This window comes from Salvelinus fontinalis, chromosome 19 (genome assembly GCF_029448725.1).
Source record: "Salvelinus fontinalis isolate EN_2023a chromosome 19, ASM2944872v1, whole genome shotgun sequence".
NCBI lineage: Eukaryota > Metazoa > Chordata > Actinopteri > Salmoniformes > Salmonidae > Salvelinus > Salvelinus fontinalis.
The window spans coordinates 37,238,930-37,264,726 of NC_074683.1; the positions used below are offsets into that span (position 1 = coordinate 37,238,930).

The window sequence follows — 25,797 nt, forward strand, 5'->3', positions numbered from 1 at the left end:
ATTGGAACACATGTGGAATGCCAGTGTGGTGGCCTGGGTTATACCACTGCCAGGACGCCTTCATCCTCTCCTCCAAAGACTTGACCCATACATAAACCAGCTGCAGTCCAGAATCACTTAGACACTGAAACATTCTTGTTTTGGATACGGCTTAGTGGAACTAAGTTGGCCAGTCCACATATCCAGTGGTTGTATTTGTCCACTCTAGCCTAAGCCATGCTATTATGTAGATTCCACAGATTCTAACATAATTGTTAGTTTTTACCAAAACCACATGAAAATAAACAGTGTAAAAATGGATAGTCCTATTATTTGACAGTGTATTTAGGAATCTCTGAACGGAGGGCGGTACTCAAGCATACAAATGTAATGGTTGAAAAATGGTAGTCTGACAAATACCAGCAATCTTGGATAACCACCCGAGACTGCATTCAGAATATTGCGAATCACAATGGGTTTGACACAAGTGGTTTAGTGTTTTCTTCAAGGCCTCTAGAGTCACTTGTACGCTAAATAATTTGCCAGGCTGTTTCCAGGGAAATGAGGATGAACAAACAGGTGACTAATTAGCAAATGTTTCAATCAGCATGGTTCTATCATTATGGTTTTACCAGCGTGGTACTATCGCCGTGGTTCTATCAGTGTGGTTCCATCAGTGTGGTTCTATCGCTGTGGTTCTATCAGTGTGGTTGTATCAGTGTGGTTCTATCACCATGTTTCTATCACAGGATGAGATGGGAGATACTAGTCTTTTGTCTCTCATTGTAGAATTCATTATTCAAATAGTCAAATGTATACACATTCTATAATACTCTATAAATAAGGAGTTTCTAATATAATTCCCTCTACAACATAGTTGTGGTATTTTCTTTATTGAATTAGCAATTAGCTATCCATTAATGGATGATATTGTGAAACAAGGGGAGCTGTGTGCCAAACAGCAGAAAGACAGCATGGCACCATGCACTCTCAGAGCTTTGTCTAGTGACAGAGGGATGAAAGCTATTTCTATTCCCAAACATGTCAGGATGCCACTCTGCTTAGAGACGTGAACAGTTGAACAGCCATGGCTCCACACCTCATGTCAGGATGCCACTCTGCTTGGAGACGTGAACAGTTGAACAGCCATGGCTCCACACCTCATGTCAGGATGCCACTCTGCTTGGAGACGTGAACAGTTGAACAGCCATGGCTCCACACCTCATGTCAGGATGCCACTCTGCTTGGAGACGTGAACAGTTGAACAGCCATGGCTCCACACCTCATGTCAGGATGCCACTCTGCTTGGAGACGTGAACAGTTGAACAGCCATGGCTCCACAAACATGTCAGGATGCCACTCTGCTTAGAGACGTGAACAGTTGAACAGCCATGGCTCCACACCTCATGTCAGGATGCCACTCTGCTTGGAGACGTGAACAGTTGAACAGCCATGGCTCCACACCTCATGTGAACAGTTATGTTCTCATAGGAGAGTTACCAAATAACACATTCCCTCCCATCGCCAGACGCACATACACACACCACCACTAGCACCACAAACCAACCACCTACCACAACCAACCACCACAACCACCAGTTGGCCTACCCCGGCCAAGCCCTGACCCGGACAACTCTGGGTCAATTGTGCGCCGCCCTATGGGACTCCCAATCACGGCCGGTAGTGATACAGCCTGGAATCGAACCAGGGTCTGTAGCACTGCGATGCTGTGCCACTCGGGAGCCCCTGAATAGGGCAGTACCAATAACCTCTGCACATAGCTTGAAACTAACTGCATGTCATTTGAGAAATAAATATGGCTATTAATACGCAGATATTTAATGTCATACTTAGCGGAACAGTGCTATAATCATCCAGGGATTTGGCATGAATCATTTCGGGCGTCTTCACATCAAGTTCCTCTTGGTCTCCTGTTAGCCGGATCTCCATCTATGGATCATTCCTTCATCTAAACTAATGGTGTTGCCGGGGGAGGGACTGCCCAGCTGGGGGAGGGACGGCCCAGCCGGGGGAGGGACGGCCCGTGATTGCTCCGAGTTTCCCTTTAATCATCTCCTCTCGCTTAACTATTTCTCCAGTCCTAGCCTCGGGCAAATCTCTACCACAAACTTACAACCATTTTATCAATATTCTGTCATTTTACCTCCCGAAGGGATCCCTGTTTGATAAATGGAGTGCACCATGATAAATTGTATTGCCTAACTGCCTAGTCGCTGAGGGACTGAGCCCGGGGTATTCGGCAGGATATGTAAAATGGGGCTACTCTGAATACGGCATGCTGGGTCAATTTGACTGTGGGTAAAATAGCTGCGATAACAGCAACTAATTGAAAGAAGTCACTTGGTTGTTGGATCCTGTTCACCCCCTTTGTAAATACACTCCCACTGGAACCTGCAAGCAAGAGGGAGGAACAACGTGGGTACATTACACATAGAGTGGACAGAGCAACGTTTGCTGCACAGTGACATACTGTATGTTAATACAGTAGGTTTGGTGCTATATTTTCAGAGCACAAACATACTGTATTTCTTTCATTAGTTGAACATGGTACACTATAACACACTTACTCTTCCTTGTAAAGCATTGGTTTCTTCAGGCAGTATGTATTTGGTCTTGTCCTGTCCTCTCATCGTTATCTATCCATGAAGGTTTAGAGATGAGAAAGAAGCGGCCTGATTTGTCTGTGATGGCACTTGAACAAATTATCCCTCAGAGAGAGAAGCCTGATTTGTCTTTGATGGAACTTGAGCAAATGATCCCTCTGAGAGAGAGAGAAGCCATTAACAGGTAATTATGCGTCCCCTGAAACGGCACTATCACAGCTATTTCAGGATCTAGAGAAGTAACAAGATGGAAACACAGCAACATGAAATGATGTTTAAAGGATTTATCTCATGCAAGTATACTGACGGGTTGAATAGTAGAGAGAGTAAAAACTCCTCAAGGTATTTTAGAAATACTTGGTAATGTATTTGGAAATGTAATGTATTTGGAAATGTAATCAAAACAGCAGTTTATTGTCACCATAACACATGACACCAGTCATAACTGTACTGTTTGTTTCTTCTACTGTAATTGAAGAGGCACTGGATCATGGTCAAAATCGCTCACCGTTATTTTGTAGATATGAGTTGTTGTTTCATCATCGCTCTACGGGAGCTATCCCCTTGACTAAACTGGAGGATTGCACGTTCCCAGCAGTTGATATACACTATGTGGAGACCTTGTGAGTGGTAACACGTGTTCATTTCCATTGTTCTGTAGCCTTGCTTGTCTCTGTTTTATCCTCTCAGCCGTAAACACTGAGAAACATCCTGCTTCATTTTTCCCACTCTTCCAAAGTTAAATCAAATCAACCTGAAAATAATAGGTCCATTTGAATGACAATAAGACTCTCGCCTCACGTCAAGTATATGCTGCTGCCGGGAAGCATTGTAATATCAGTCACAAAGACGGGGCTGTCACAGGCGTATGGTGCCATCACTCTTCGGTATTGGAATGATACACAGGCAGGACACACCACCGCCATGCTGGGATCTCTGTGTTAAATCACAGCCTTCCTCTCGTGGCAGATTTAATGCAGAGACGTAATCAGGACTCTAGGGAACCGAGGCAGGGTGGCTGGGGCTGCATAGGGCTGGGGCTGCATAGGGCTGAGGCCGCATAGGGCTGGGGCTGCATAGGGCTGGGGCTACTCGGACTTAGGACAGCTGGGTTTATGGCTGGAGCCGCGGGTAGGACTTGGGCTGCTGAGACTGAAGTGTGGGGGTGTGGCAGGCGCTAGAGGGCTGGAGCTGCAGGATGATAGGCCTCCCTCCACCTGTTGCAGCATGGATAAATAGTCAATTGCTTCCAAATGCTTTTATCTTGTAGCCATTGAAATACAGTATACCAGAGTAGCACAAATTGAAGCGCTTTATTCAAATCAAATTTCAGAGTACTGCTGATGCAATGCGACAAGTTCAGAATGCTGTGGATGACAGCTAACTTTCTCCCTATTGTTTCCCGAAATACAGTTATGATATTACTCACCGAGACATTCTCTTTACTCTTTACAATAATGGATGGCCGTTTGCCAATGGCATCAGGTTTTTAGAGTTTTGGAAGTTGAATTTTGTTTCTTGCAAGTGAGTGTACTGCAGTAGGCTATAGTTTAATGATACAAACAATCCTTTGAAGTTACTCTAAAGAGTGACCGTGTCATTTTCTGCCCCGAGTCGGATGGAAGAACTGTTCAGGTGTATCCATCCTGTCTGTGCATAACTTGGAAGCATAAACAGCTGTTTGTTCTATTTTAGGGGTCACAGAGGGGAAACATGTTTGTATTTGCCCTCTGTTGATTGTTATTGATTAGGGTGAAATGAGCCCACACATCCACTGCCTGCTCTAAGCAGTGAACCCTGTCACCTGTCAGATACAGCAGTTCTCCTTCAAGAACACACACACACACACACACACACACACACACACACACACACACACACACACACACACACACACACACACAGTCTTATTCAAAACACAATCACAGAGGTCATTTACTCAGTATGTGTATTTTTTTTGGGGGGGGGCAATATTATTTTTGTTCTAGATTTTTAATATGCAGAGTGGGTTTGGGGACAGATGGTATGTCGTGGTTGAGAAGCTGTGCTGTTTATGAGGATACCCAGGCCCAGGAGGAAGGGTTTATGAGGTGATAGACACCAGTGATTAAATAGCCGTGTCGAGGGACACACACCCACAGGGCCTCACAGCACCGCCACCATTCTCCACACTGGAGCCGGAGAATGGAGAATGACTAGGGAACAGGGGACAAGGACATCTGCAGTCTTCAAAAGCATAGGTATTGTTTTGTAAGACTGTTTAGATTTCACTTTTGTTGAATACAGTACTGTAACAGGTACTGTAATATATATTCTACCAACCTTGTCAAAGGGCAGCGCTGTCTAATTCAGCACGTATCCCAGGCTTGAATCAGTCCCTACTGATAGCTAGAACCAGCAGTGTTGCCCAATGCAGTAGCGTGGGGTCTGATGAGCAAGCTGAAATATTAATTTTGCTGTGGACAGAGATGTGTGTGTCAGGGGGGCATCCATTCCACCTCAGTGTTGGTCATAGTCAGACACTATGTGTATAGCAGGAGTATGGTGCAGAGAGCAGACTCCGTCATCTCTGTACAGTAATTGAGATGTAGCTAGAATACAGCTCTGTACTGTGATTGAGATGTAGCTAGAATACAGCTCTGTACTGTAATTGAGATGTAGCTAGAATACAGCTCTGTACTGTAATTGAGATGTAGCTAGAATACAGCTCTGTACTGTAATTGAGATGCAGCTAGAATACAGCTCTGTACTGTAATTGAGATGTAGCTAGAATACAGCTCTGTACTGTAATTGAGATGCAGCTAGAATACAGCTCTGTACTGTAATTGAGATGCAGCTAGAATACAGCTCTGTACTGTAATTGAGATGCAGCTAGAATACAGCTCTGTACTGTAATTGAGATGCAGCTAGAATACAGCTCTGTACTGTAATTGAGATGCAGCTAGAATACAGCTCTGTACAGTAATTGAGATGTAGCTAGAATACAGCTCTGTACTGTGATTGAGATGCAGCTAGAATACAGCTCTGTACTGTAATTGAGATGCAGCTAGAATACAGCATTTAAATCAAATGAAAACCTATTTAAATGCAGACAGTAGCGACTGTTGCCATGGAAAATAATTTGATCATGGAGTTCTCTGCCCCTTGTTGTTACTGTGGCCAGACCTTCTGTACAGGCTATGATTAGACTCATTTACTAGCAGTGTTGTGACTGAACGATAGCTTTTATACACTGCAGTTGATGACATCTTTTGTTATTCATTTAGAAAACCCATAATTAACAGCTGATTTATCATCAACGTGGACTTTGTAAGTGACATTAAAGACACTAAGGGTTATCGACACTTTGCTTTAATATAAATTGGAACGAAAATATGTTTAACGCAGCGCTGAATCAAGTGAGGGCACGACCCCTTTTAATACATCTGACCTCAGCAGTCTGACAGCCAGTGGACATTGACATTTGGACATGTAGTTTAGTCACCTTGGTCCTTCAGCATCCAGTAGACAGTTTAGAGGTTGGTTATGAGGCCTGGCAGCATTGTAGAGCAGCCCGGGGAGGAGGGGGACTTTGGCTTCAGAGCCGGTGACATGTCAGATTTTGATCTGGAGGCAAGGGCATCTGAACACTACCAACAGAGGTGACATACAAGTGATATGGCAGGTGTCATTTTATCAATACACAGATATTCTAGGTTTCTTTTTCTTTTTTTACTGTTGTATCCTAGATAGTGATAATCATCTGTAAATATTCTGTATGCCCAATTATTTCCCACAATGAGAAAATAGAGTCTGCACGATATGTTTGATTTGGAACATACTGCTTTGAATTTGAAGGCACTTTAGTTGATCAGAGTTTATAAGTAAAGTCATGTCCCTGGATGACAGGTAGTGTGTGTGTTATTTACAGCCAACATTAGCACATTACAGCTTCCTTTTTAATCATGTTTACAGCTGGATTAATCCCCAGTACTGCTGTTTACATCCATTAGTTAGACCTGCTGGTTTCCCACTGGTAATCTGCCTGCAGACAGCTGCAGGGAGAGGGGGTGGAAGAGAGAATTGTAGAGAGAGAGATGTATGACTCAGGACAGGGAGAGAGAGTAGGCAGCAGACAAGGCTGGACTCTGCTGCAGCATTTGATCTTCTCTGTTTAATTTCATGTTTCATCTTCAATGTTTTCACACATTATTCTGTCCAAACCGTAACACTTTCCTTTTTTTCCATGACCTTTATGTGAAAAGCTTGGTGGCAACGGTATGCATTTCACTATATGAATACAAACAAGTGATACCTGAAAGGTCGTTTGAAATTCAGAAAGCCTCGATAGCCAGCAATCCTGAAACACTTTCACATTTCCCAATGAAGTTTTGCCCTGTTTGTCAGTTTCTGTGGCCGTCCCTGCATGTCGGTGCAATCAGCAGGTGTCCTCTGGAGGTATTCCAAATATTCTGTCATTGGCTTAAAGGACCGCTCTGTGCTTTGAAGAGAGATTGATTATAGATGGCATGATGCATTAAACAGAATACACATATTAGTTCAGAAGCAGAGAGACAAGCCCAGGCTCTTTGATAGGATAGTCCTGGGGGTTTTTTTTACCTGAAAAGACCCCACATTGAGATTAGCTAGTAAAATACAGAAACTCTGAACAGTAACAATACTCTCTTGATAACCGTTATGATATATTTTTATTAAATATCCTGGACATTATTACCACCATAAGTCAGGTTGGCAAAGGTTAGGTCTTCAGTGATTTGTACACAGGTTAGCGTTTTTCATCATGAATGTTGTTCTGGAGGCAGCTCTGCAGAGTGGTCTCTAAGCTAGCACAGCCACAAAGCCATAAAATCGGATGTTAACCCTAACCTTAACCACACTGCTAACCCTAATGCCTGAACCTAACCTTAAATTAAGACCAAAAAGCTACAAAATTTAATTAAATTAAAATATCATGAATTTTTACAGTATAGACAATTTTGAGTTTGCAGCCGGCCCATCAAGTGGAAATCAGTCAGCTCTGCCTCCAGGTCAAGTTTCATGACGATAAACGTCAACCTGCGATTTGCACTGTATTTATTTCCTCGACAGGGAATGTTGCCAGCTATCCATTGAACACCCAGATCATATATAATGGAACATTTCCTGGTTTTTGTAGTGCAACATGTAATTGTGTTCATAAAAGTGGCAAATAAAAGGAAATGAGTAGATAAACATAAGTCTGTCTTCACTGTGAACACTTCTCAATCTTCTAGTCAGAGGACCATGTTTAATAATCACGCCTTTATTGTCCTGTGGCTACACATTTGTCGGTGGCGGATGTTAGAGAAGACAGAAAGTGTTCATTTCCCGAGGGGTATTTTCATCTATTTCAACAACCTGATGCTTCTAGGATGTTTGCCATGTTAGTTTGTATGGTTTTTTTTTGAATGGAAATATCTCCTATTGTGAACAGAATCTTAGTATCTCTGTCTTTCTCTCGATCACAGTCTCTCTCGTTCTCTCTCTCGATCACAGTCTCTCTCGCTCTATCTCTTCTCAATATTGCCTCCTCATTGACAACCTGCACATACTGTACCTGTCAGTCAGTGCTTCTCAGCCTCCACTTTCTATGCATACACTAGAGAATACAAACTTCCTCCCCAGTGTTTATGGCGCTATGGAGAGCTGAGATGATGTGCTCTTCTTTACATTCTGAGGATCTTTATGCATCTCTGCATTTTACCTTAAATGCATGAAGATATTTTTGCCATAAAGCATATGTAACCAATTTGTATTATCACTTGCTGGTCCAGATACTCCAATTCCCATGTGGCATATTAACAGGGCAAGAGGCAGAACAGTTAAAGTGTGACCTTGTTTCTTTTTCTGCATGAGTATTAACTAGGAATACCACTTGCATAATCCATACATTTTTTAAAAATTGATTATTTGTTTGTTTGTGTATGCGCGTACCTGTGTTTATGTGCGTGCATGTGTGTATACGTTAATATATAATGTCTGGTACGATATGTTAGGTTTAGATGGTTCAATATGCGGTCTTTCTCTCTGTCTCACTCTCTTACACTCACACACACCAGCATTTCCCAAACTCGGTCCTCGGGAGCCAAGTGGTGCACATTTTGGTTTTTGCTTAATACTGTCTGCATTAAGCTTGATGACTAGTTGATTATTTCAATCAGGTGTGTAGTGTTAGGGTAAAAACCAAAACGTCCACCCCTTGGGGTCCCGAGGACCGAGTTTTGGGAAACACTGCCACACACACTCCTTCAATTTCTCAGAGATGGACTGCCATCTAGTGGTCATATCGCCAGCCTGCCGGTATCAGCTTATTGATGCAGTCCTCATACCATTTTATTTATTCATAGGGAATGCAGAATAAAGATGGAGACTGACTCAGATAGCCAAAAACTGTTTATAGAAGTAAATTGCATTTGGTCTACTTGTGAAAAAGCACACTCTCTCTTCTCCTCTTTATTTATTCTCACTCCTTGGGTGTGCTGAAATATTTGAAGGTGAGGTAGAAAAGAAAAGTCAAATTCCATTTAGATGATATAAAAGGACATTTTCTCTCTCTGGAGATGGCCTTTGTTCGCTCTGTAGGAATATCAGTTATATATTTAAATGTTCATAGAATGAGGGCTATCAATAAATCATAGAGATGCATCGAGTACTCTAGTGCCCAAAAGCCAGTTTTACCATTTTGAAGTAGTTAGTCAACTGGGTGGGACTTCCTATGGTTTAAGGAAGGATCACATAATCCCATTCCAGTTATCAGGAGGGTCAGTCAATGAATTATACTCGTGAGCAAACATTCCATAACTGCAGGTGGTAGTAGTAAATAGCCAACTATGGCTTTATACCTGTTCCAACAACACTCTCTAGATGGCAATATACTGCACACCTTTACAGTTTGTTTACCAACTCCAAGTAGTAATAGAAGAAGAATATGGACTACTTAAAAATGTAGATGGCCTCAATGGCACTGCCCGTATGCTCCCAGACGCTATAATGGGACAGATACGACATTGCAATCTCTTTACATCTCTATACAATAAACACATATTTAGTGTATTCAGTTATTTTGTTAAGAAACTGAATTTTGTGACTATATCACCCCCTAGATCAATGAGAATATCTAACTACTCTAAAAGCCAGTTAAATCTGGAGCCTTGTCATATTTTCATGTCTATGCCATTAAACTCCCATTAAACACATTAATTGCTTTTGTTTTACAGACCATAAAGCTAAGCCCTCATTTATTGTCAAAGCTCTGTAATACAGACTGGACAAAATGAATCACTTATCTCCTCTTTCCACCATCTATCCACCCACACAGCCCCCTCGCCAACACAGCCCCCTCGCCAACACAGGCCCTCGCCAACACAGGCCCTCGCCAACACAGGCCCTCACAACACAGGCCCTCACAACACAGCCCCTCGCCAACACAGCCCCTCACAACACAGCCCCTCGCCAACACAGGCCCTCGCCAACACAGGCCCTCACAACACATCCCCTCGCCACACATCCCCTCGCCAACACAGTCCCTCGCCAACACAGCCCCTCGCAACACAACCCCTCGCCAACACAGCCCCCCACCCTCGCCAACACAGCCCCGTTCCTCAGATCATCTGTCACAAGGGAATTGTGGTGCACTCAATATGGGGGAGGTGTCAGTGGTGTGTCAATGTAATCTCTGTTTTTGTTTGTTGGGATCACATGAGATCGATGTTTACCTCTCCGTTGTAACTCATATAGCTATTATATAAACACTAAAATATATAAACACTAAAAGTTTTAGAACACCCACTCATTCAAGGGTTTATCTTTATTTTTACTATTTTCTTCATTGTAGAATAATAGTGAAGACATCAAAACTATGAAATAACACATATGGAATCATGTAGTAACCAAAAAAGTGTTAAACAAATCAAAATATATTTTATATATGAGATTCTTCAAATAGCCACCCTTTGCCTTGATGACAGCTTTGTACATATATTAGTATGTTGCTTGGTGTTTATGATGATGTATTGTACAAAAAAATTATAACCTAATCACTATGGTGTGAATTACTTTCTGGTCAAAAGTAGTTATATAGGCAATAGGGTACGATTTGGGACACATCCAGTGTATGCCCGAAGCATGGTATCCTGGTGCAGTCAGTTGTGTGGTTTAGTTAAATATGGCCAGTGATGTTAGTGGTCTGAGTGGAGTCCTGACCCCTCTGGGCAGCAGTATCAGAGCTGCTAAAGTGCTTTGGCATCCGTGTGACAGGATGAACACCTCAAAAGCAGTGGCGGCGACCCCACTGTAAGTACTGCACCTTTCATGTTCAACTACAGGTTCACTACAATTTAACCTGAAGCCAACAGAGTGACAGGGGGAGACCGATAATGGGAACACCCTGATGTTATCAGCTTTCCCTTCAGTTTTTGTGAAACACGTAAATCCAAACATTAAAATACAACATCCAGCTATTTGTATTTATTATAGATCCCTGTTAGTTCCTGCCAAGGCAGCAGCAACTCTTCCTGGGGTTTATTATAGATCCCTGTTAGTTCCTGCCAAGGCAGCAGCAACTCTTCCTGGGGTTTATTATAGATCCCTGTTAGTTCCTGCCAAGGCAGCAGCAACTCTTCCTGGGGTTTATTATAGATCCCTGTTAGTTCCTGCCAAGGCAGCAGCAACTCTTCCTGGGGTTTATTATAGATCCCTGTTAGTTCCTGCAAAGGCAGCAGCAACTCTTCCTGGGGTTTATTATAGATCCCTGTTAGTTCCTGCAAAGGCAGCAGCAACTCTTCCTGGGGTTTATTATAGATCCCTGTTAGTTCCTGCCAAGGCAGCAGCAACTCTTCCTGGGGTTTATTATAGATCCCTGTTAGTTCCTGCAAAGGCAGCAGCAACTCTTCCTGGGGTTTATTATAGATCCCTGTTAGTTCCTGCAAAGGCAGCAGCAACTCTTTCTGGGGTTTATTATAGATCCCTGTTAGTTCCTGCAAAGGCAGCAGCAACTCTTCCTGGGGTTTATTATAGATCCCTGTTAGTTCCTGCCAAGGCAGCAGCAACTCTTCCTGGGGTTTATTATAGATCCCTGTTAGTTCCTGCCAAGGCAGCAGCAACTCTTCCTGGGGTCCAGACATTTTTTGGGCAATTTACATAGGAGTTAAAACATTACACTTCCCTACACATTACTACAACATATTTACAATACAAAATCCAAATGTGCGTGTGTATAGAGTGCGTGTGTTTGTGCTTGTGGGTCTGTGCCTGTTTGTCTATTCACAGTCCATGCTGTTCCACAAGGTGTAGTTTTATCATTTTTTTATCTGACTTTACTGCCTTCCTGAGTAACGTGATGTGGATTAATGTTCCATGTTGTCATGGCTCTATGTAGTACTGTGTTTTGGCCTTGGTGGCATGTTTTGTGGGGGTATGCATGGGTGTCTGAGCATGTGTGCTAGTCGCCTAAACAGACAGCTCGGTGCATTCAACATGTCAATACCTCTCACAGATAATGTGATAAAGTGAGCCAGGGGAGATTGACATGCATGTTATTCATGTTGGATCTCCGTGTACATTTAAGGGCCAGTCGTGCTGCTCTGCTCTGGGACAATTGTAATATGTCCCTCTGTGGCACCTGACCATAGGACAGGACAGTAGTCCAGGTGCAACAAAACTAGGGTCTGTAGGACTTGTTGTTTGATAGCAATGTCAAGAAGGCATGCTGTAGCAGCACTTTATCACAGACAGACCTCTCCCCATCTTAGCTACCTTTGCATCAGTATGTTTTGACCATGACAGTTTACAATTCAGGGTTACACCAAGCAGTTTAGTCTCCTCAACTTGTTCAATTTCCACATAATTCGGGTGTAGTGAATGATTTGTCCCAAATACAATGCTTTTAGTTTTAGAAATATTTAGGACTAACTTATTTCTTGCCACCCATTCTGAAACTGACTGCAGTGATTTCAGTTGCTGTGGTAGCTGACGTGTACAGTGTTGAGTCATCAGCATACATAGACACACAGGCTTTACTCCGAGACAGTGGTAGGTCATTAGAAGAGATTGAAAAAAGTAAGGGTCCTAAACATCCGCCCTGGGGAATGCCTGACCCTACCTGGACAATCTTGGAGAGGCTTCCATTAAAGAACACACTCTGTGTTCTGTTAGACAGGTAACTCTTGGTCCACAGTAGAGTAGGGGATGTAAAGCCAATACACATATGTTTTTCTAGCAGCAGATTATGATCAATAATGTCAAAAGCTGCACTGAACTCTAACAAAACAGCGCGCACAATCTTCTTATCAATTTACCTCAGCCAATCATCAACCATTTGTATAAGTGGTTACATGTTAAATGCCCTTCCCTATAAGCATGCTGTTAATCTTTTGTTAATTGGTTTACTTTGAAAAAGCATTGTATCTGGTCAAACACAAAAGTGTACTAAGGGTTGGTAACAGGCTGATTGGTCAGATGTTTGAGGCAGTAAAAGGTGCTTTGCTATTCTTGGGTAGCGGAATGACTTTTGCTTCCCTCCAGGCCTGAGTGCACACACTGTCCGTTAGGCTTAGATTGAAGAGATGGCAAATGGGAGTGGCAATATCATCCACTATCATTCTCAGTAATGTTCCATCCAGATTGTCAGACCCCGGTGGCTTGTCATTGTTGATAGACAACAATATTTTGTTCACCTCTTCCACACTCACTTTACGGAATTCAAAATTACAATGTTTGTCTTTTCATAATTTGGTCAGTTATGCATGGATGTGTAGGTTCAGAATTTGTTGTCATGCCTACATTTGCTAATCTTGCCAAGGAAAAAAATCATTCAAGTAGTTGGCAGTATCAGTGGGCTTTGTGATTAATGTTTTTATTGATTGGACCTTGTTTTTTAGGCTACATATGTTTCTGTGTTTTTTTAGTGGGTAGATCAGCTTTAATATTGCGGATAGATTAGCTTCCATCGATGTAATTGTCTGCATCATTTCCAACCCCCATATATATATTTTTAATATATATCCCCCCCCCCTAACTCCCTTAATTGGAGTAACCTAACAGACAACAACACTCAGGCTTCTACTTCCATCTCATACATACTATATACATTTTACGGACACAGTATATTTTACATTAGTTGTCTTGTTGTTTTTAGTCCCATCCTTCAGCTCCACTCAACCCCTTCCATCTATCCTTGAACACCATCCAGTTTTGATTTTCTATTTGCCATATATTTTTAACTTTGATGTTTCACAAATGTTCTGAACCTTTCTATACTCATAGTTTCTGCAGATTGTAAATTAAAGGCTACATATTTTAATGTGGGTTACTTTTAGCTCTTTTCTGCGATTCTTGATTGTTTTTATTGCTTTACTGGGCGGCTTAGAGGTAGACACGACAGTGATATTTTTATTTATAAAAAAAAAAAAGATTATCCCCTTTTCTCCCCAATTTTCGTGGTATCCAATCGCTAGTAATTACTATCTTGTCTCATCGCTACAACTCCCGTACGGGCTCGGGAGAGACGAAGGTCGAAAGCCATGCGTCCTCCGAAGCACAACCCAACCAAGCCGCACTGCTTCTTAACACAGCGCGCCTCCAACCTGGAAGCCAGCCGCACCAATGTGTCGGAGGAAACACCGTGCACCCGCCCCCCTCGGTTAGCGCGCACTGCGCCCGGCCCGCCACAGGAGTCGCTGGAGCGCGATGAGACAAGGATATCCCTACCGGCCAAACCCTCCCTAACCCGGACGACGCTAAGCCAATTGTGCGTCGCCCCACGGACCTCCCGGTCGCGGCCGGCTGCGACAGAGCCTGGGCGCGAACCCAGAGACTCTGGTGGCGTAGCTAGCACTGCGATGCAGTGCTCTAGACCACTGCGCCACCCGGGAGGCCCCATGACAGTGATATTTATGTTTGAGCTGATAGTGCAGAGTTAGCTGCACACAGTGGACTTCCTACTCGGGCAAACCACCTCAGTGCTAGCAGTATATCTCAGGTTCGTAGGTGATTGATTACTGCTGACAATAGCTGTAGGATTGACATAAGCATTCAGGGGAGTTAGAGGGACATACATTAGGTTACTTACAATATGACTGACAACACCCCATGACGATGTACATTTGCAGCAGCACTACGACTAATCAGCGACACAATGGTAGGGATTATCAGAGCAGGGCTTGGGTCACAGATAAGTCATTGTCTCAATGCAGCCTTGAAATGTACGGACAGGATCCATGAGCCAAGATTATTTGGATGGACTCCGTTTCCAAAAGGTGTCAAATTTATCTATAAAAGTTACACCAACAGAGCTACAGTAGCCTTTTAGCCAGGTGTGTAATGCCAGTCGCCTGCTGAATCTTTCACAGCCGTGGCCCAGCGATGGTACCTGGCCTGAAATAATTGGCCGCTTTTTGGAATCTTTCAGAGCTAGAATAAGTTCTTTAAAATACATTTTCAGCAGTTCTGAGCTAGTCCTCCTAATGCCGTTTGACTCCACATGGACTGCGACAGCGTCAGCCCCCAGCATCTTTTGTAGAACGGTAGGAAGCAGCCTTGTAATGTCCTGTACTCCTGCTCCAGGATAGCAAAGGGGTTTTGCCCCGGAACCGAGATCTCTCACCATAGAGCTGCCAATGATGACAGCTGGTGAAATGGCTGAGGTCCTGCCGTTCTTTTGCCTTGAGTGGTTTAGAAGGACCCTCCAAGTTTATGGTTCAAGTCACTAAGCATGTTGTGGTTGTTATATAAATGTGTCTGAGGATAACTCTGTGGGGTGCTGGGCTGAAGAGATACAATATTCTGTATCTATGGTCTGGACTAATCTTTTCTCAACATTAGCCTTTATCAGTTCTTTATAGGGCACAGGTTATTTGTCTCCTTGAGCTCTGGGTGAAATGCATTTTTAAACATGTATCCTCTCAGAATGTACACTGACAATTGTACCGTTCTTTTAGCTGCAATATATATGTTCAATAGGATGATAAAGTGTCAAGTGTACACTGCAGTCTTTATCCCAATATGATGTACCTCTCCCTGATGAGTTTGTGGAACATCATCCTCAAGTCAGTGTGATGTTAAATCTACCTCTCCTTCTTTCACATGCTCAGGTGATTGACATCAAGGAGAAACTGAAGTTGTTCAAGAAGTTCTGGTCCAACCTGCCTGAGGACATCTGCACGCCACACAGGGTGACAGCAGGGAATGCCACCGATGATGACCAGTGTTGGAATGGGCACACCAAGGGCAGGTAAGACTCGACTACAATAAGTGTTAGCACCAGAACACAGACTGCTTACCCCAAACACTTGGGTAAACTAGCACTAAATTACTTCCACAATATGTCTGGTCCCTGAATATAGAACCATTCTAATTATGTATTTTGCACTGGCCCAAACACGGCAGTTCACTATTGGAGAGCCTTGACATTTGATCACTAGTTTAGAGTTTGGAGACATAAAAGCACCCGACCAAACTGAGTCTTAACAGATGCCTTCCCTGGTGAAGCCCTTTAAAGCTGAAATTCGCAGACTGTGGGCAACCCCAGTTCTTCTGTTTTTTCATTTTGAAAGAAAACATGGGGGTTGAGCCCAGAGCAGAAAGAAGCATCATCCTCGGTTCTTGGATCTGAATCAGCTCGACCACAAAAGAGAAAAAAAATAGTAAAAGGCTACTCCAATCCTGACTGATCCAGAATCCGGATAAACATTAAATTGGGCATCCTTTTGAAAGGTTGGCAGAGTGACTAAGAAATGGCCAAAGTACTCCTGTTCTACATAACAAAATAAAACAAATTGTTACTGTAATAGTACACGGTACAATGTTAAATAATATTCCCGTATACGCCCCACTGTATCCTGTGTATATGCCAAATACCTTTTGATTTTATTTGATATGAGTAAATTATATTGAGAACATATGGACCGTTTATGCATTCAACCATCAATGCTCTGTTAACAACAGATAAATGGCGGGGGATATTCATTCAGTCGTTCTGGTGGGTAGTTCACACTAGGTAGCAGTGTTTGGGGTAATACGTTACGACAGGGATGTCAAACTCATTCCATGGAGGGCCTTGTATCTGCTGGCTTTTGGTTTAAGACCTAGACATCCAGGTGAGGGGAGTTTCTTAATAATCAGTGACCTTAATTAATCAATCAAGAACAAGGGAGGAGCGAAAACCCGCAGACACTCGGCCCTCCGTGGAACGAGTTTGACACGTGCATTACGTAATCAGATTGCTTTTATGACTAACGGACTAACGCGTTACTTTTTCAAATTGGGTAATATTATTACGGTTACGTTGTCAAACAAACCGATCTCGACTTGTTTTTCGTCATTTAGTTCTCGAGCTAGCAGAGAAGTACTTTTTTCGAGAAATACTTTTTTAGATACATTTTATGACAGCTGCTGTCCATAGAAATGCATAGAGGGCACACACACCTCTGATCTTTGCCATTGATGGCTTCTGTGATGGCAAAGCCCATAGATGGCTCTCCCCCCATCTATTGGCAATTGTGCCCTCAATTACATCTCTATGGGTCCTATGTGCGTTCTATAACCAGAACTCACGGCTCGAAAGAAATATTTTGAATGAAAAAGACGAGAAATATGCTGATGTTTGGCTGACAGTATACACTACCAGTCAAAAGTTTGGACACACCTACTTATTCAAGGGTTTTTCTTTATTTTTACTACTTTCTACATTGTAGAATAATAGTGAAGACATTAAAACTATGAAATAACACACATGGAATCATGTAGTAATTAAAACAGTGTTATATTTTTGAGATTCTTCAAAGTAGCCTTGATGACAGCTTTGCACACTCTTGGCATTCTCTTAACCAGCTTCATGAGGTAGTCACCTGGAATGCATTTCAATTAACAGGTGGGTTAAACGTTAATTTGTGGAATTTCTTTCGTTTTGAATGCATTTGGGCCAATCAGTTGTGTTGTGACAAGATAGGGGTGGTATACAGAAGAAAGTCCTTTTTGGTAAAAGACCAAGTCCATATTATTGCAAGAACAGCTCAAGTAAGCAAAGAGAAACGACAGTCGATCATTACATTAAGACATGAAGGTCAGTCAATCCGGAAAATGTCAAGAAGTTTGAACATTACTTCAAGTGCAGTCGCAAAAACCATCAAGCGCTATGATGAAACTGGCTCTCTTGACCCAGAGTTACCTTTGCTGCAGAGGATAAGTCCATTAGAGTAACCAGCCTCAGAAATTGCAGCCCAAATAAACGCTTCACAGAGTTCAAGTAACAGACACATTTCAACATCAACTGTTCAGAGGAGACTATGTGAATCTATTGCAAAATAAATACTGGAGGCTGAGACAAGCGGGATCGGGAGACACTATGGCCTCTTCCGACGATACCCCCGGACTGGTTCAAACAGGCTGGATATAGCCCCACACCACTAGAGGGATATCTTCAACCACCAACTTGCTATCCTGTGACAAGGCTGAATATAGTCCACAAAGATCTCCCCCACGACACTCACCCAAAGGGGGGGCGCCAACCCAGACAGGAAGATCACATCAGTGACTCAACCTACTCAAGTGACGCACCCCTCCTAGGGACAACATGGAAGAGCACCAGGAAGCTAGTGACTCAGCCCCTGTAATAGGGTTCGTGGCAGAGAATCCCAGTGGCGAGAGGGGAACCGGCCAGGCAGAGACAGCAACGGCGGTTCGTCGCTCCGTTCACCTTCACACCCCTGGGCCAGACTACACTCAATCATAGGACCTACTGAAGAGATGAGTCTTCAATAAAGACTTAAAAGTCGACACCGAGTCTGCATCTCTCACATAGATAGGCAGACCATTCCACAAAAATGGAGCTCTATAGGAGAAAGCCCTGCCTCCAGCTGTTTGCTTAGAAATTCTAGGGACAGTAAGGAGGTCTGCGTCTTGTGACCGTAGTGTACATGTAGGTATGTACGGCAGGACCAAATCGGAAAGATAGGTAGGAGCAAGCCCATGTAATGCTTTGTAGGTTAGCAGTAAAACCTTGAAATCAGCCCTAGCTTTAACAGGAAGCCAGTGTAGAGAGGCTAGCACTGGAGTAATATGATCACATTCTTTGGTTCTAGTCAAGATTCTAGCAACCGTGCTTAGCACTAACTGAAGTTTATTTAGTGCTTTATCCAGGTAGCCGGAAAGTAGAGCATTGCAGTAGTCTAACCTAGAAGTAACAAATGCATGGATACATGTTTCTGTATCTTTTTTGGACAGAAAGTTTCTGATTTTTGCAATGTTATGTAAATGGAAAAATCTGTCCTTGGAACAGTCTTGATATGTTTGTCAAGAGAGATATCAGGGTTCAGTGTAACGCTGAGGTCCTTCAGTTTTATTTGAGACAACTGAACAACCATCAAGATTAATTGTCAGATTCAACAGAATATCTCTTTGTTTCTTGGGATCGAGAACTAGCATCTCTGTTTTGTCTGAGTTTAAAAGTAGAACATTTGCCGCCATCCTCTTCCTTATGTCCGAAACACAGGCTTTTGGGGTTTCACCATGTTTCATCGAAATGTACAGCTGTGTGTCGTATGCATAGTAGTGAAAGTTAACATTTTGTTTCCGAATGACATCACCAAGAGGTAAAATATATAGTGAAAACAATAGTGGTAGGACCACTATTATGCACTATTACGCAAGTTTAAATTGAGTTCCTCACTTAGGTGGTTAACTGATTTTTGTAATCTGACGTCCTTGGGTAGGTGGAGGGAGTCTGGAAGGGCATCTAGGAATCTTTGGGTTGTCCAAGAATGTATAGCACGGCTTTTGATGATCCTTGGTTGGGGTCTGAGCATATTATTTGTTGCGATTGCAAACGTAATAAATGGTGGTCCGATAGTCCAGGATTATGAGGAAAAACATTAAGATCCACAACATTTATTCCACGGGTCAAAACTAGGTCCAGAGTATGACTATGGCAGTGAGTAGGTCCAGAGACATGTTGGACAAAACCCTCTGAGTCGATGATGGCTCCAAAAGCCTTTTGGAGTGGGTCTGTGTACTTTTCCATGTGAATATTAAAGTCACCAAAAATGTGAATATTATCTGCCATGACTACAAGGTCTGATAGGAATTCAGGGAACTCCGTGAGGAACACTGTATATGGCCCAGGAGGCCTCTAAACAGTAGCTATAAAAAGTGATTGAGTAGGCTGCATAGATTTCATGACTAGAAGCTCAAAAGATGAAAATGCAGTCGTTTTTTAATATTTTTTATAAATAGAAATTTGCTATCGTGAATGTTAGCAACACCTCCGCATTTGCTGGATGCACGGGGGATATGGTCACTAGTTGAAATGGTTTTGGATGAGTTGGACTGCAAAGTGAAGGAAAAGCAGCCAACAAGTGCTCAGCATATGTGGGAACTCCTTCAAGACTTTTGGAAAAGCAGGTGAAGCTGGTTGAGACAATGCCAAGAGTATGCAAAGCTTTCATCACGGCAAAGGGTGGCTACTTTGAAGAATCTGAAATATAAAATATTGTTTAACACTTTTTTGGTTACTACATGATTCCATAGGTGTTATTTCATAGTTTTGATGTATTCACTATTATTCTACAATGTAGAAAATAGTAAAAATAAAGAAAAACCCTTGAATGAGTAAGTGTGTCCAAACTTTTGACTGGTACTGTATATGGCTAATTATGGAGCCCACATGATAGCGCAGCACTTGCATACTAGTACAGGAAATCAGAGGCACAGATGAAAGGAGAAACTAGTGATCAAACCTGTTAGTAAGAAGCGTATGTTTGGTAGAGTGTGCACGGCTCGCCTTGCTCCCTCCGGCAGATTTAGATAATTTTTTCATATAAGTAATGCAAAGTAATATAACGCGTTATTTTCCACACAAAGTTATATTATAAAGTAACACGTTACTTTTGTTAAATGTAACGAGTAATATATACATTTTTCAAGTAATTAATCCCAACACTGCTATGTAGGAATCAATGCTGTATATAGGCAGGCAATGTGCTGAACAGGCAAACATATCTAACTATTTTGGTCGATTTAATAAACCATATCATTATTGAATCACGGAGCATAATAGAAAAATGCATATAGAATTTCTTACCTCTCTTTCAGTGTTAGGGTTTGCACCACAACTTGTACAGCCCCAGGTTCCCTCTAAATCAGATTGTCTTCACCAGTATCTCCCTGAGAAATGCATGTTTCTGTGATGTTACTGTACTGGATTTAATAGCTGATGAACTTTTTTGGGGTGGTCCTGGGCTTGAAATGCTGTTTACCACCCAGCTAGCTAGCATTATAATCTACAAACCAAACCCACTAATGTTGTGATGTCAACAATCTGCATATCAAGCTTTAGCTAGATAGCTAATGTTAGCTAGTTGAAATAAAGGCATTTGGCCATCTTGTGGAGTTTATGCAGTGTGGCTACATGATGCAGCTATCGTTAGATTAGTTTGAGTACAAAACAGTCAGAATACAGAGGACATTAGCTAGCTAGCTAAGTAGCCATGTTAGCTAGCTTGAACTCTACACACACTAAGGTTAGCAGGTAAATTAGCAAGTAGACTAAAAACAATCCAACACTTACCTACCAGTCCATGAGAAGGGTGGCAGTTTCAGCTTCACACTTCTAACCTTTCAATGCTCGCCACCTTTCAACATGATTTCCAATGTTTATCTGGTTTCTGGATTGAGCAGTCTTTGTTTCTCTTCCTTTTCTCTTATGGGGTCGTTGATTCAGATCCAAGAACCGAGAAGGCTGATGCTTGTTACTGTCAACATTTTCTGAAAACATTGTATCTTCTACCAGGACAGTTCATCTGCAAACACATTAACTAGCTTGTTGGCTTTGTCTGCTCTGTGTTTGTTTCTGGCGGCTGTAGCTTGCAAGTGACTTTCCCTTCCTCTCAAGCTCCGGAGCCATGCTCCAGCAGGGTTGTTTGAGTAGGCGGGGTTTAATGCAAAGACACACCTTGCCCAGAAGGCCAGCCCAAGGAGGCTCAGGGCTCAACCAAAGACACACCTTGCCCAGAAGGCCAGCCCAAGGAGGCTCAGGCCTCAACCAAAGACATACCTTGCCCAGAAGGCCAGCCCAAGGAGGCTCAGGGCTCAACCAAAGACACACCTTGCCCCGAAGGCCAGCCCAAGGAGGCTCAGGGCTCAACCAAAGACACACCTTGCCCAGAAGGCCAGCCCAAGGAGGCTCAGGGCTCAACCAAAGACACACCTTGCCCAGAATGCCAGCCCAAGGAGGCTCAGGGCTCAACCAAAGACACACCTTGCCCAGAAGGCCAGCCCAAGGAGGCTCAGGGCTCAACCAAAGACACACCTTGCCCAGAAGGCCAGCCCAAGGAGGCTCAGGGCTCAACCAAAGACACACCTTGCTCAGAAGGCCAGCCCAAGCCAGCTCAGGCTCAACCCCCATATTTTCATTCAAAGTAAAAAAACAAAAACAAACAGTGGCATCGACAGTAGCAGATTCCATTTTTAATGTTGGTTTTAATTTGCTTTGATGTCTTTTTATAACCAGCATAATTCCTCGTTGCTGGAATTAATTGCATTAGCAGCCAAAATGTTTGAAAGCTGAAGTTAAATTCTGCTTTGTCCCAAAAGGGGAGACTAATAAACTACTGTTATTCCAAAGTCATAATACAACTTGTACGTTTATGTGCATATTACTTAGTGACCTTGGGACTTTAAGGTTCCATCTGTGGAAAGCATAGTTCTGAGATATTGAGAATCAATGTTTTTACATCCCAGATCCCTCAACTGTTTTGTAGTGAATTCTTATTTCATAACCCATTAAGGTTCTCACCTTAAAGGTACCTAAAGTGCAGAGTATCAAACTCCTGAGATGCTTGTAAATCAGTTTTTTTAGGAGGGTGCTACAACCTTATGGCTCTGAAATGTCAATCTGTGTTCAGCCATAAGGTTCTTTCTGACAATTGTTCAGTTTTTAAGACAACTGCAGCTATTTGAATGCATAACTGATAGAATAACACTGTTTTACTAAGATAGAGTCCGAACACATCATCAAATACATTAAGCCATGTATTATGATCATCAGACAAATTACTATCATCACTGAACAACGATGTGACAACAGTTACTTTAAGATTTCTGACCGCATCGTTATTTTGCTTCCGTGCCGTTATTGCTGGCAGGACTATCCTAGACCATACTTAGACGGACATGGCAAAGACGTGTTGGGATTGGTCCGTCGGTATTTGTTCAGGCTTGTAATTGGATTGCAGATATAACCTTATAGTGCCAGGTTCAAATGGGTTTATTCAGATCCAACGTTCTAGTTTTTCCATTTGTTTTACTTAAAATGTTATTTTTCGAAAATCTAACATCTGAATATATGTGTATATATCTGACATATGAAGAAACATCTAAAGATCAATTATATGTGACTAACTCATAATTGGACTCGACTTGCTGGCTGACTTCACTTGAGTAATATTAATAGCATTGCTCTTTTCTGATTCTGTCATTATGAATGCAATATTTAGTTGTGTCCTATGTGTATGATAATTACATAGAGGTTGCATTTATCCCAGCGTTCTAGAATTGTGATCTCTTCCCCGTCTTTCTCGATATGCCAGGTTGTCTAGATGCGGAAACATACTTCCCCTACTGGTTATCCTACGGGTTTGAACACCCAAAGGTTGAGATACAAACATAACTGAAGATGTTGAAGGCACTGTTACCATGTAAACAATCGTCGGTTTTGTTGCCTGACCAATATAACCTGTGATAGGTTGTGTGGGTGTTCCAAATAGATTGTCAGACAGATGTTTAGAAAGCGTATTATTACGTCGTAGTTTTTTTTGTTGCATTAGTAATTGGTAGGAAAACAGATTTCTGTAACAGCTCATGTCTTGTTTGAGAGTTTAGGTTTTTATCAGGTTTTAGTTCAAATATGATTTGTAAAAGAAGGTATACCTCTTGGTGTGTTGTTACCCGAAGCTGTCCGACTGTCTCAGAGCAGCACGGACTGCTGGATGTGGGGAAACATTGCACAGCCTTGGATGGGTGGCACTGTTGACTGAGTTGTGAAATAATAAATAGGAAGTGACCCCTGTAACAATTTCCCTGGAGAAATATCTTCAAAGTATGTCAAAACATCCCTAGACAAGTGCCTTTCAAGAGGTCCCTCTACTCACCCTGGTCACCCCTGACAGACCTGTGCTATTCCAGCCTGTCAGAAGGAGAGCAGAGGACAAAAACAACACTGTAGAGAGTTACATGGCGGGTCCAGCCTTTGTCTCTGTCCTGTCTTATCCAACTGGAGGGTGCAGAGCCCACAGCCTCAGTTCCGGAGAATTCTGTTTGACAGACACAGCATGCAGGGGAGGCCAGACCAGACTATAATGAGGCTGTCGAGTGTCATTAACTGCTCTGCCATTACTCTCATTCACCCGTAGTCTCTGTGTTGCACCAATGTTCCACATGAAATGTTCTACTAATTGCCTAACAAATTGGTGTTTGCCTCGGTGTGCAGAAGACATGATTTCTTTAAAAAACAGTTGCATTGGTAACTATGGGAACTCTTTTTAATATGTATGAAATGAAAAGGAATGGTTATTGTCTGGCCTGGCAGGTATTTCCCAGAGGTTCTGAAAGACGGATTGACCAATCAGGTGAATAACCCTGAGGTGGGCGTGGACATCACCAGGCCGGACACGTTCATTCGCCAGCAGATCATGGCTCTGAGAGTGATGACAAACAAGTTAAAAAATGCCTACAATGGCAATGATATCTACTTTCAAGACTCAAGTAAGTAACATTCCACAAATACAGTGCATTCGGAAAGTATTCAGACCTCTTGAATTTTTCCACATTTTGTTACGTTTCAGCCTTATTCTAAAATGGATAAAATAGTTTTTTTTTCATCATCAATCTACACACAGAACCCCATAATGACAAAGCAAAAACAGGTTTTTATGAAAAAAATCTAATTCAGTACAAATTAAAAACGGAAATATCACATTTACATAGGTATTCAGACCCTTTACCCAGTACTTTGTTGAAGCACCTTTGGCAGCAATTACAGCCTTGAGTCTTCTTGGGTATGACGCTACAAACTTGCAATACCTGTATTTGGGGAGATTCTCCCATTTTACTCTGCAGATCCTCTCAAGTTCTGTCAGGTTGGATGGGGAGCTTCCCTGCACAGCTATTTTCAGGTCTCTCCACAGATGTTGTATCGGGTTCAAGTCCGGGCTCTGGCTTGGCCCACTCAAGGACATTCAGAGACTTGTCCCGAAGCCACTCCGGCGTTGTTTTGGCTGTGTGCTTAGGATTGTTGTCCTGTTGGAAGGTGAACCTTTGCCCCAGTCTGATGTCTTGAGCGCTCTGGAGCAGATTTTCATCAAGGATCTCTCTGTACTTTGCTCCAAGCGGGTTGTCATGTGCCTTTTACTGAGGAGTGACTTCCGTCTAGCCACTCTTCCATAAAGGCCTGATTAGTGGAGTGCTGCGGAGATGATTGTCCTTCTGGAAGGTTCTCCCATCTCCACAGAGAAACTCTGGGCCTCTTTCAGAGTGACCATCGGGTTCTTGGCCAAGGCCCTTCTCCCCCGATTGCTCAGTTTGGCAGGGAGTCTTGGTGGTTCCAAACTTATTTAGTTTAAGAATGATTGAGGCTACTGTGTTCCAGACCTTCAATGCTGAAGAATTGTTTTGGTACCTTTCCCCAGATCTGTTCTTTGACACAATCCTTTCTCGGAGCTCTATGGACAATTCCTTCGACGTCATGGCTTGGTTTTTACTATGCCATGCACTGTCAACTGTGGGATCTTTATATAGACAGGTGTGTGCATTTCCAAATCATGTCCAATCAATTGAATTTACTACGAGTGGACTCCAATCAAGTTGTAGAAACATCTCAAAGATGATCAATGGAAACAGAACGCACCTGAGCTCAAGTTTCGATTCTCATAGCAAAGGTTCTGAATACTTATGTAAATAAGGTATTTCTGTTTTTTTTTATTTTGAATACATTTGCAAACATTTCTAAAAACCTGTTTTCACTTATGGGGTATTGTGTGTAAATTGATGAGGAAAAACATTAATTTAATTCATTTTAGAATAAGGCTGTATAACGTAACAAAATGAGGAAAAAGTCAAGGGGTCTGAATAGTTTCTGAATACACTGTGTATATACAGGACCAGTAAAAAGTTTGGACACACTGACTCA

The 25,797-nt window shown here is 42.5% G+C and overlaps 1 protein-coding gene across 2 annotated transcripts in view; it reads left to right on the top strand.

Moving 5' to 3' along the window:
• Positions 1-25,797, top strand: part of LOC129816680 (glypican-6-like) — a 199,401-nt gene that overhangs the window by 169,761 nt on the left and 3,843 nt on the right. For both annotated transcript variants that reach the window (XM_055871447.1, XM_055871448.1), the window contains 2 exons: positions 15,710-15,849; positions 24,199-24,374. In XM_055871447.1, the coding sequence (XP_055727422.1) occupies positions 15,710-15,849; positions 24,199-24,374 (316 nt within the window). The remainder of the gene's footprint in view (positions 1-15,709; positions 15,850-24,198; positions 24,375-25,797) is intronic.